This window comes from Gadus macrocephalus, chromosome 23 (assembly GCF_031168955.1).
Source record: "Gadus macrocephalus chromosome 23, ASM3116895v1".
In the NCBI taxonomy this organism is placed as follows: Eukaryota; Metazoa; Chordata; class Actinopteri; order Gadiformes; family Gadidae; genus Gadus; species Gadus macrocephalus.
In genome coordinates, this window is record NC_082404.1 from 8,716,756 (window position 1) to 8,729,255 (window position 12,500).

General features: G+C 47.8%; 1 protein-coding gene across 3 annotated transcripts in view; it reads right to left on the reverse strand.

Annotated features, from left to right (window-relative positions):
- Positions 1-12,500, reverse strand: part of pou6f2 (POU class 6 homeobox 2) — a 78,504-nt gene that overhangs the window by 16,491 nt on the left and 49,513 nt on the right. For all 3 annotated transcript variants that reach the window (XM_060045125.1, XM_060045126.1, XM_060045123.1), the window contains one exon: positions 1,518-1,655. In XM_060045125.1, coding sequence (XP_059901108.1) covers positions 1,518-1,655 — 138 coding nt within the window. The remainder of the gene's footprint in view (positions 1-1,517; positions 1,656-12,500) is intronic.

The window sequence follows — 12,500 nt, forward strand, 5'->3', positions numbered from 1 at the left end:
ACAGAGAATAACCACGGCAACGGAGGCACGAATTAACAGACCTGTGATCTCCCCTCACTCCCAGGCACACAAGCAGAGAGACTGGCAGTGGTGGAGGAATACTTACTAGAGGCTAGTATACTAGAGGCTAGCATACATAAGGCTGGCAGCAGAAAGCCCCAATGATTGTCCTTGGAGAAGAAATACTGGAACCACCATGATAATGCTTCAAACAGTGTCAACGTATTGGACTCCGAGTCCATAAACAAGCTTCCTCTAAAAGGACTACCGCTAGCAGTGACAGACTGAAGAGGATACGGGAGAGTGAATGCGGAGGTCAAACCATATTGTGCTCTCAATCCGAGCCAACAGCCAACATTTCTATGTCGTATTTTTTTACTTTGTTGTTATCTTTTTGCCACACAGAGGTCAGAGGTGTGCAACAAAAAGAACAGAGGCTGGTCATTTTTATATTAATTTATGTCTGACATTCTCCTCTAAAAGGTGGAAAACTATAACAAGAAAATAGTTTTGCATCAAAAGATCCAATTCTAGAACTTATGTGTATTGTACTTTACAACAGTAAAATATTGAGCTGTGCACAAATTGCTAAGTAGTTGTTTTTTTAGGAGTAGTACAGTAGACTGTACTTTACTTTCTAGTGTTATTCTTTACTGAAGGCTTGATCATGATCGCAATTCCCTTGCTTTGTAAACAAAATCTTATGTTTCATAACAGAGAGAGTGAGAAAGAGAGAAGGAGAGAAAGACAGAGTAACAAGAAAAAGAGAGATAGGGAGAGAGCGAGACAGAGAGATGGAGAATAAGAGAGGACGGAGGGGGATAGAGCGATGAGGATGGCAAGTATCTGATAGTGGGATGCGTATTACAGCATCCCGGCTCTGAATAATGCTTTAAAGTAATGAGGCAGAGAGCAAAGGCTGTAGCCCAAGGCTCTGACCTGATTATGTCACAGAGTGTCAGCTAGCGTGGTCGCTAGTGCTAGCCCCGCCGCTACTGCTAGCGACCAGCACGCTCCATCAAACCCATAACCATGGCGATCTGTCCCCTGCAGAGCTCCAGACTCAGGACCATGCCTCTCCATACTTTCCCATTAGCGACAATTAGCATCAAGGCCCCTGTGCAATTCAGACGACTGATATGATACACCAACGCTGAGCATACCGCCAGAGGAGACGTCACACAAACAATGGTAAGCCGACTGTATCAAGCACTTCTTTAAACATGTGTGGCAATTTACACTTCTTCACATGAATGCCTCATTCTGCGCTCACTTCCCCCACCAAGCCAGCGTTTAGGACAAAGATGGTGGATTGGAGTAAGGCTCATAATGTGATGTCTTTAGAACCAGAATGGGTCCTGATGTTGAGACTAAACTTAGGAGGGGTGTGATCACATCCTAAGCCGTTTTGTATCGGCATTGGTTTAAATGTTGTGTCCTACTCACTCAGCCTCGGCGAGCCAATCCCATAGATGTGTGTGATGTTGTATGCATTTATAGGGTCTGCATTGTCTTACCTGTCCCTGTGCATTGGTGACCAGCTGCCCCGTCGCCCCCTGGAGGTTGGACAAGGTGTTGCCGAACACCTGGGAACCGGCAATGGAGCCCATGGCTGCTGCCGCGGCAACCGCTGCCTGGCTGGCCAGAGGATTCAACTAGGGAGAAGGAGGAGGAGAGGGAAGAGGAGCAGGAGCAGGAGAAGGAGAAGGAGAAGGAGAAGGAGAAGGAGAAGGAGAAGGAGAAGGAGAAGGATGAAGAAAAGGAGGAGAGGGAGAAAAATCATGATTGATTCCTAATGAGCCCTTTCCAGTTATCAATAAATGTTCATTATTAACTCTTTATTAATAATAATATATCACTTCCTGTCTATTACATAGAGACTTGATCATTCAATCACGTCCAGTAAACTCAAGAGAGAGGTTTCAAGAATGTACAGATCTCAGAGGTTCTGGGCTCCACTAGAGGCCGGCGGGACGTCCAAACAGAGGTGGACTGTAGGGTTCTGGGGCTCCACTAGAGGCCGGGGTGCTTTGTTCGACTAGAGTGGGTCCACTGCAGCGAGGCCTGTATACATGGGGGGGAGGGAGCTGAAGGGAGAATGGAAGCCAGTGTATGTGTATGTGCGTACCCATACACATGTGTGCGTGCGTGTGTGTATGTGGAGGAGGCTGTGAATAAGTGGCCATTTTACTGCTGTCAGTGCCTGTGGGGGGCCCCAGGGGCCCCCCACAGGGCTGAATAGGGTATTTTTACGGTCGGCGGAGGCCCCGCGGTACCTGGCCCTCACAATGGAGGACGGGAGTGACCATGCATCACTGTAGCGAGAGCCAGCGTCTCCTCCAGTTAGCGCCCCCCATAATGCACTCCTGGAGAAGAGGACCGTCTTAACCCCCCTGCTCCCCTCTGTAATGGAGCCGTCTGCCGGGGCCCTGGCCGCTGCGCCAGGCCGCTCCCGGAGCCCGTCCCCCCGGCCGGATCGCCCGCATAAATCAAGCTAACCACTTATTAGGGGCTGGGATGCAGGGGCGATTTGGTTGCAGCACAGCACGACGAGGTCTTATTAGGTCGAGGAAGTAGATCAAACAGACGCCGGGGCCGGGAGAGCTACACACATCACAACACGCACGCACACACACACACACACACACACACACACACACACACACACACACACACACACACACACACACACACACACACACACACACACACACACACACACACACACACACACACACACACACACACACACACACACACACACACACACACACACTGAAGTACTGCTGGCTGCTAATACACTCACATTATACCCTTGTGTTAGACTGGCTTCAGATTGTAGAATTGCAACGTGAGACTGTTAAATAAATTGTAGAATAAGATTGTTTGACTTTGCTTAAGATTGTAGAATTTGAATGTGAGGCTGTGGTAGGGATGGTAGAATTAGAATGTTTGTCTTATGTTTTAGAATGTAGAATTACATTGTTAGACCGTTCTTTAGGTTGTATAATCAGAATGTTAGACTGTGTTTTAGAATGTAGAATTACATTGTTAGACTCTGCTTTAGGATTTGAGGATCATCAGAAGGCTTTTTCCATTCCAGTTATGAACTCTTTATTTCTTATCTAAATAAGGCCTACTATATATACCTGAGTATATATTAATGGCAGTTACACACATAATGTTGAAAAAAAGAAAATTCATAAAATAATATAGATAAAAAATATACCAAATCTGTATTCTATTTCTTCTTTCCTATTTTCTTCTATTGTTTTCTGAACCACATGTTAAATGGGCAACGTACGAAGACAAAGGTAAAGTGATTGTAGCGGCAGACTATAAAAGCTAACATTAAACTTTTCTTTTTAAACCACACAAGCATCAACTTCTGCGGGTTCTTTCATCTCCGTGCGGGGGACGGAGTCTTGTAGCCGGCACATCATTGAGTTGCCATTTATCTTTCATCTAACTCCAGCACCATATATTATTAGGCTTTCGGAAATCAAATGATGAAGAAATACCAGTGAGCGATCAATACTTTTTCATTGACAGTAAAGGTTAAGCACATTAAGAATGACACCGCATTTGTCTTATGAAATCATATTTCATGTTGGTGGCCTCAAATTGGCTGTGATTGATATTGCGTCCGTGTGTCTGAAAGTCATCCAGTTTTTTCTCGATAATCACAAGATTGTCTTTTATGTGCTAGATATTCGCCCTTCTGGAAATCTTACGTCTACAGCGTTTAGAGATGTGGACGCAAGCTCAGACACCTCGGCAAGACCATCCTTTTCGTGGCCAGAGGCCCCATCAAGAGCGGCTTAACCACAGGGAAGAGGCATTCATCCTTTCTTTTTCCTTTCATTCTTCCTGCTCTTTGCTTTCCTTCCATTTTTAATAATTTATTTCCTTCCTTCTACTCTCCTTTCATTTATTTAATTATTACTCCTCTGCTCCATCGATTTCTTCCCTATTTTCTCTTTCAAAAGAACATTCCTTCTTCTGCCTATTTTCTTCTTTCTTTACTTCGTTCCTTCCTTCCATCCTTCCTATCTTCCTTCCTCCCACCCAACAAAGACATTAAGATACTCTATAAGCAGCAGAGGCCTATCAGCCATCTCATAACTGCACTCTCTCCATCTCAGTAGCTCAGATTGAGATCTAAACACATTCCCACTATCAGCAAGAGGAATGGACTGGTCGGTGGTGTGGAGATACTGGTCGGTCTAAGAGATTCATCAGGAGTCAAATAAACAGTTTCCCTTCCCATTGGCTCCCCACCCATCAGGTGAGAGATAGTGGAAGAAGGTCTACATCTAAAACACATTAAGCTCTTCAACTGATAATCTGTGCAAGTGCCCTGATGTTCTGCCTGATGTCTGGTGAATATGTGCTTTACGTGTGTGTGTCCGTGTGCGTGTGTGTGTGTGTGTGTGTGTGTGTGTGTGTGTGTGTGTGTGTGTGTGTGTGTGTGTGTGTGTGTGTGTGTGTGTGTGTGTGTGTTTGGTGTGTGTGTGTGTGTCTGTGTGTTTGTCCTGCAACAGAAAACGCGAGTGGAGAGTTTTAAGGAGATTCACAACATCACATTTGCAGAGCTCCAGGGATCAGAAGATCCTAGGGTCTCATCACATGAGATTAGATACACTTTATCATCCTCAAGAGAGGAAAACCACTGTTTTGTATAATGGGCCTTACTCACTAGCAGCCCTCCTGGATTTAAACGCCAGTTGTGTGGGGGGAATTTAATTAAGAATTGTCCATTCAGCCTCCACACCCGAGTAGCGTTCTGAACCAAGATGGAGCCTAAATGGCCGCTAGGTGAATAAAGCACATTACATCCCTGTTTGTTCAGACACCGTTGGTGTGTCCAAAACAACAGGACATCTGGAGAAGATCAGAAGCAGAGAGAGGAGGATCTTCTGAACATCTAAACAGATGATTTACCTCCACAGTGACCTCTCTCCCAACAGCTCACCAGCAGAGGGTAAATATCAGCTCTGTGTCTATATTCTCTGTGATTATTACGTCCCCGTGGAGACCTGCACAGACCTCCCAGCGTTCAGGGTCCTTGTGTTAAACCATTCTCTGTATCTCCCTCTAAATAGGGTCTCCACAAGGTGGCTGGGCACTGAAGGGTAGAGTGAACTGGTTTAAAGAGGTCAACGAACACCACCACAGCAAGAAACCCAGTGGAGTTGAGTTATTCAAAAATGTTTTGAGACGGTGCACTGAAGGATCATGGGAGATGTGAGCTTCAGAGTATCACATTTCCAAAGGCTGGATCTTTTGGGGATGAGCGTTGATTAGATGTCACAAGAGATCAGACCTTGCCGCGTTCAGACGCTCGGTTTGTTAACAATATAACATCATTGACACCATCCAATACAAACAGCCAAAGTGGAATAGCACACAAATGGCGCCATTCTGGGGTCATCCAGCCGAAATGAATGTCCCTGACACTAAAAGAAGCCTGCAAGTTGTTTAAAAGATGCACCTGTTCTGGAGATCCGATCCCATAGAAAGGGTGTGTGGACTAGAACGCTCTCTACTGGCTGTTTGACCACTAGGGTCAGCTGGCGTGTAATCTCAGGAACACAGGGAGAAATAGCTTTCCTATCGCAGTAGAAATACCATGGAAACCAAAACAAACTATGGGGTATTTACTCCTTAATTTTAAATATATTTGCTATAGTTGCTCAAAGAGGTAAAGGGGGTATGATGCTCACAGTTTGGAGCACAGCATCCAAACTGGAAACTAGTAATGTGGGAGAAACACGCTTTTGGGCTTGACCAGAGCTGAGATTACCATATGACACTGTTTAACCCTAACTGGAACAACTTTATAGATTGGATCACACTGTTTAACCCTAACTGGTACAGCTTCATAGAGTCTTTCACACTCTTTAACCATAACAGGTACAGCTTTATAGACTAGGTCAAACTGTTTAACCCTAACTGGTACAGCTTCATAGAGTCTTTCACACTGTTACCCAAACTGGGTTATACTGGGTTACACAGGAGGATCACTATTGTCTTCCATGGCCAGTCTAAACATTGTCCCCTGACCTGCTTTGACATCTCTACTCCCTCTCTCAACTCTCCGTTGTCCTCCTCTCCCTCCCTCCTCTTCCTCCCACTCTCCTCTCCCTCACCTCCCTCCCTCCACCTCCTCTCTCTTCTGAGTGAATGTAATAAGCTGTGACATAGGAACAACACGCTAACCCCTTCTCCAAGAAATCTGTCAGTAGCCTCCCACCACCGCCACCGCCACCCCCTCCACTGCTGAACATCAAAATGCCATTAGAGCCTCCGGAACATGGCCGGTCTCCTGGTTGTCCAGGGGCTCACACCGCCACACCGGGGGCCCGGGGCCGGGGCACTCCGGGCCCCTTGACGGAGCACTGGCTACACCCAACCGCTACCATGCCCTCCTCGGAGGAGGGAGGGAGAGTGGAGGACAGAGGAAGAGAGAGGGATGAAGAGAGACGTAGTGAGAGACAGAGGAACGGACAGGACAGGAAGTAATATGGGAGGCCATCAGGAGACACAGGAGCACCGCAGAGCATCTGAGGAGTAGAGCGGGGGGGAGGGGGGGGTTGTGTTTGTGCCTGCATGTGCATATGCATGTGTGTGTGTGTGTGTGTTTGTGCTTGTTTGTGTGTGGAGTGGGAGCAGGTATCTGTATGTGGGGGTATGTGCATGTGTGTTGGTTTAGTCAATGTGTGGGTGTCTCAATGTGTGTGTCCGAGTGGTGAAGGTGTCAGTGTTCCTGAGTGATAATAGAGTGATGTCATCAGAATCGGGGGGGGAGGGGTCAGAATGATAGCTCGTTAAACCGCGGCGGTCAGGCTGATCAAATAAAAGGCATTAAGTCCAGGAAACGGCGTTCCCTACTGGAGCCGTAAATGGCCACGTCTAATGAGGCGAGATGCAAATGAGGGGGGGGAGGGGAGGGAGAGAGGGGACGACGACGATAAAGGGGTGATGGAGCGGCGGTTCCCGGCCGTCAATCTCCCCTCTCATTACCGCCGGCTGAATTAAGAGCTCTGGTTTTGATCACCAGCACCCACAACCCTGGCCCGAGCCGCAGCCCGGTCGCCACGGAGACGGGAGGGGGGGGAGGGGCCTGCGGGCATCCATCACCCCGGCCCGCTGTACTTCCTGTGGTCAGGGGGACGCTTGGCGACTAAAAATATAAGTTATAAGGCGCTCCGCTCCTGCGATCCCTCATCCTGAGCAATGATGTCTAATATTTAGCTGTTTCCAGATATATTAAATGTTGGACGAGCCGGTGATTAAGTGTGGGTGGGTAAAAGTGCTGACCGTCCCAGCCCGTGATGTGACATATTTGGTGCAGTTATTTCTGTCGCGGCGTCCGGGAGAGAATCATGGCGGCGGCGGCGTAGTGAAATATACTGCAGAAGCTGTAAGCCGGAAGCTTCTGGAAGATCCCAAAGCTGCCTCGGGAGCGAGAGGCAAAATATTCGATAGTTTGTTCATTCAAAAGGTTTCACATGGTTTCAGATGGTAAAAGATAAGAGGGAAATGTTGTGTTTGTGATTGAGTTATTTTGTTTGCTTCTGTCTTATTCCCCAGAGTTTCTGGATGTAATTTCCTTAGCCGCGACATCATCTCTCTTGGTTTTCACAATTCCATCCCAGCTGTCCTCCTTGGTTCTATTACTTTTCATTTAGCGGGGAGAATGCCATCGCTTTCCACTCCCGTGCTTGTTTGACATATAAATATAGCATTTGAATTACTTTAATATCCTCCTAATCAATGTCCGGTGATCTTTTGATGTCCTCAATTCAATATAGCGCGGGGTCATCCTAGCTGGCGCTTCATAAACACAATAAGGCTAACTGATTGCTCTCCGCGCGGCTGTCCGCTAGCCAGCCCTAATGAAGAGGAATGGCGGGGCGCGCCACCGCGGCCTGTCATGTGTCGCTGGCCAGCGCTCAGCTCCCAGATTAATCATGAGAGAGGAGCGGATGATGTGGTCGCCCCTGATCGATAAAACACCCCTCCCACCCGCTCTCTCTCCGTGCGTCTCGCTCTCTCTCGCTTCATGTCTCTCTCCCCTTCTCTCTCTGCAGGTCTCTCTCTTTCTCTTTAAGCGTCTGTCTTTCCCTCTCTCCGTCCCTCTAAGTCCCTCTCTTCTTCTCTTCATGTCTCTCTTCCTCTCTCACCCCCTCTCGTTCTATGTCCCTCTCGCTCTCTCTCTCTTTATTCATCTCTCCCTCTCGCTCCGCGCGTGCTTTTACTTTTCTCTCACTCTCTCTCTCTCCCCCCTCTCGTTCCCTCTCCTCTATCTAAATGCTTCTCTCTCACTCGCTCGCTTGCTCCCTCCCTCCCTCCCTCCCTCCCTCCCTCCCTCCCTCCCTCCCTATGTCTCTCTTTCTCCTCTCCTCCGTGTAAACATGTGTGTGGTGTTGTTGTGTGTACATCAGCATAAGCATGGGCTGACATTTATGGACCACTTTTAAATTGATTCAGTCCACTTTTGGGACCTGCTCATCTCTCCTCCTTCTCCTCTGACTAGTTAAAGGCTAGATGTAAATGTTCCCCCTGCATCCATAAAACACAACCCTAAATCAACCTGGCCACCACAGGACCTCTCCATGTCTGCTCACTTATAGAGAGAGAGAAGGATAGAAATATACAAGCTGCTAATCATGCCAACCTCCACAGAGACTCCATGTCCACTAACACAGCAGAGTATACTGTCATGATTACCTCCACAGAGACACTAGGTCTACTAACACAGCAGAGTAAACTGTCCTACCTCAGATATTGCAGTAGATTGCCTAATACTATTTTCCTTTATGGACCTAAGCAGTAAGGTTCCACTCCGATTTCCCCCACGGCAAATCCCCATTGAAAATGATTCTGGCAGTAATTAATTAGGGCCAAACCCTATCACATAAGTTCATAATCGTACAACCTTAATGTCTGAGAAAATGTACTTTCTATCATTACCCTTGTTCATTGCCATGACATCAGACCTAACTGTAAATCCCTTGACTCGGAGCCGCTGAATAAGCAGAAGCATACACACTGAGCTTCCTTGCAAAGACCCTGTTGTAAACCTGATGGGCAAGGCAGGAGGATCTAAGAGGGATCATTTGACCCTCCAGGTCCAGACCTCCAAAGGGAGACAGAAAGGGCAGATCAGGGGCTGTACGACCGGCCCAAGCGGGGGTGTGTGATGTACAGCTTCTCTCTCTCTGGAGGGGCGGCATTCAGAGGCGCGGCCGATACAGCCTTGTGCGTGTAGTGCTCAGCTCTAATGCTCTGCTTGTGGTCGCTAATGGATATCAGGAATTACAACAGGCAGCGCTATCGCACCCCGCGGGGGGATCCACCGCCCTGCCCCGCGTCACTCAGCACTTAGACCCTGTGTGGGAGGCCTGAGGGCTGGGAGAGGGGAGAGGGGAGAGGGGAGAGGGGAGAGGGGTGGGTGGGGGAGGAGAAGGGGAGGGAAGAAGGGAGGGAGCAGGGGGGATGGGGGAGAGTTGAGAGAGGATAGGGGAGAGGGGCAAGGGGGAGGGAGGAAGGGGAAGAGGGGAGAGGGGGGAGGGTGGAGGGTCGGGGGGGCCTCAATATCACAGTCGGCCTCATAATTAAAGAAACTCTACTCCTCATCCACTGTTAGCTGAGACCGGGATCCTCGCTCCCTTGTGGGAGGCTAATGCGTGTGTGTGTGTGTGTGTGTGTGTGTGTGTGTGTGTGTGTGTGTGTGTGTGTGTGTGTGTGTGTGTGTGTGTGTGTGTGTGTGTGTGTGTGTGTGTGTGTGTGTGTGTGTGTTGGAGAGATAACAGCACAACGAGACCACCTACAGAGAGAGAGCATGATCAGGTACGGGTGTGTGTGGTTTCAGTTAAGTGTGTGCATGTCTGCAAGTATGTGAAGAGAAAAAACGATTGCATGTAACATTTTGTGAGATAAAAGGACAACAATGGGACACTAATGGGAGGGTAGGAAGTCCCCAGGAATCCCAGCGCCAGGGGGTGAGCACGGTGGTGAGGCTCTTAGAAACACAGAGGGTGGAAATATTTTGCGATGCAAGGCTGCTCTCCTTAGCTCCTCTTCATCCCTGTCTGTGGCTCATCCTCCCCTGGCCCTCATCATTATTCACTCCTGCTCCTTAACTCCTCCTTATCCCTGGTCTGTGGCTCGCCCTCCTCCCTGCTCCTCATCATCATTTACTCCTGCTCCTCTTTAACCCTGGTGTATCCCCCCCCCCACCTCCCTGCTCCTCATCATCATTCCTTCCTGCTCCTCTTTAACCCTGGTGTGCCCCCCCCCCCCCCCCCCCCCCCCCCCCCCCCTCCCTGCTCCTCATCATCATTCCCTCCTGCTCCTTAACTCCTCTTAATCCCTGGTCTGTGGCTCCCCCCCCCCCCCCCCCCCACACTCCTCATCATTATTCACCCCTCTGGTGATGGCCATTGCTCTTATTTTCTGCTCCAGTCAACAGCGCACATGTGTGTACTTCCTAAACGTACGCTTGTTATATAAGGCAATTTTCTGCCTTCTTAAGACTCCCATCTCCGGTGGGCTAATAAGCAGGTCGGCTGATCCGTAGGACGCCTGCGCACCGACCAAACCATGCAGGGTAAGCTGCTACTTTGCCACAGTCATCCAGAGACACCAGTATTATAGTAATGAGTGAGTGTTGTAATTAGTTTGCACTGTGATGATAAACACCCTAATAGGAATAAAAGGAGACAATACAGGTGTAATATTTGGGATATTTTCATGTAGGAAAATGTGTTTCCGGCTCTTTATTGCGTATATGATTGTTGATATTTCTTCCGATATTTCTTTATCAATTTTCACCTTGTATTGTATTATAATTCATAAAGAAGTAGGATTTGTTTAATGTGTGGTGACTTTACAGAAATCTACTCGGTTTTGGGGAAATTATACAACATATATTTTTATATCATGCAGAAGTTGTTGCATGGCATCATTTTTCATATTCACTATCATTGGGTAAACAAATATTAAAATTATACAATAATATAATGAATTCCGAAATTCAGACAATACTTTGAAAAACAGTTTACAGTACTGTATGTACTTTTGTTAGTTCAAATGATAATAATAATACTTCCATACTCTTCATGTCCTTCATTGTCCATTTAAAGACAATTGAACTGGTCACTTTATCAAATATGATTAGATAATCTTAATATGATTCCTCAGATGTAAAAAATGGGCAACTTAATTTAGTAGTTATAGCTTATTATAATTTATCTTTAATAGCCTCTAAACGTGTCACGTTTCACTAAATTGAACAGACACAGTGATCTGGAAAAAATCAATGAACCGTCATTTATAATACATATGTTAATAGGAAGAGGTGCTGCAGTGGAGGAGACTGTTATTATGGTGACTAGTGGTGGTGACTCTAGTAGAGGTGACTGTAACTACAGTGACACGTGGAGGTGACTGTATATGAGGTGACACTAACTACAGTGAAGAGTGGAGGTGACTGGAGGGGAGATGACTGTAGGGGCTAGTGGAGGTGACTGTAGTGGAGATGACTGTAACAGAGGTGACTGTAGCGGAGGTGACTGTAGTGGAGATGACTGTAACAGAGGTGACTGTAGCGGAGGTGACTGTAGTGGAGATTACTGTAACAGAGGTGACTGTAGCGGAGGTGACTGTAGCGGAGGTGACTGTAGTGGAGATGACTGTAACAGAGGTGACTGTAGCGGAGGTGACTGTAGTGGAGATTACTGTAACAGAGGTGACTGTAGCGGAGGTGACTGTAGTGGAGGTGACTGTAACAGAGGTGACTGTAGTGGAGGTGACTGTAGTGGAGTTGACTGTAGTGGAGTTGACTGTGACAGAGGTGACTGTAGTGGAGGTGACTGTAGTGGAGGTGACTGTAGTGGAGTTGACTGTGACAGAGGTGGCTGTAGTGGAGATGACTGTAGGGGCTAGTGGAGGTGACTCTAGTGGAGGTGACTCTAGTGGAGGTGACTGTAACAGAGGTGACTGTAGTGGAGGTGAATGTAGTGGAGATGACTGTAGTGGAGTTGACTGTAGTGGAGATGACTGTAACAGAGGTGACTGTAGTGGAGGTGACTGTAGTGGAGATGACTGTAACAGAGGTGACTATAGTGGAGGTGACTGTAGTGGAGATGACTGTAACAGAGGTGGCTGTAGTGGAGGTGGCTGTAGTGGAGATGACTGTAACAGAGGTGACTATAGTGGAGGTGGCTGTAGTGGAGATGACTGTAACAGAGGTGGCTGTAGTGGAGGTGACTGTAGTGGAGGTGACTGTAGTGGAGGTGGCTGTAGTGGAGGTGGCTGTAGTGGAGGTGACTGTAGTGGAGGTGGCTGTAGTGGAGGTGACTGTAGTGGAGGTGACTGTAGGGGTGATGACTGTAGTGGAGGTGACTGTAGTGGGGGTGACTGTAGTGGAGGTGACTGTAGTGGGGGTGACTGTAGTGGAGGTGGCTGTAACAGAGGTGGCTGTAACGGAG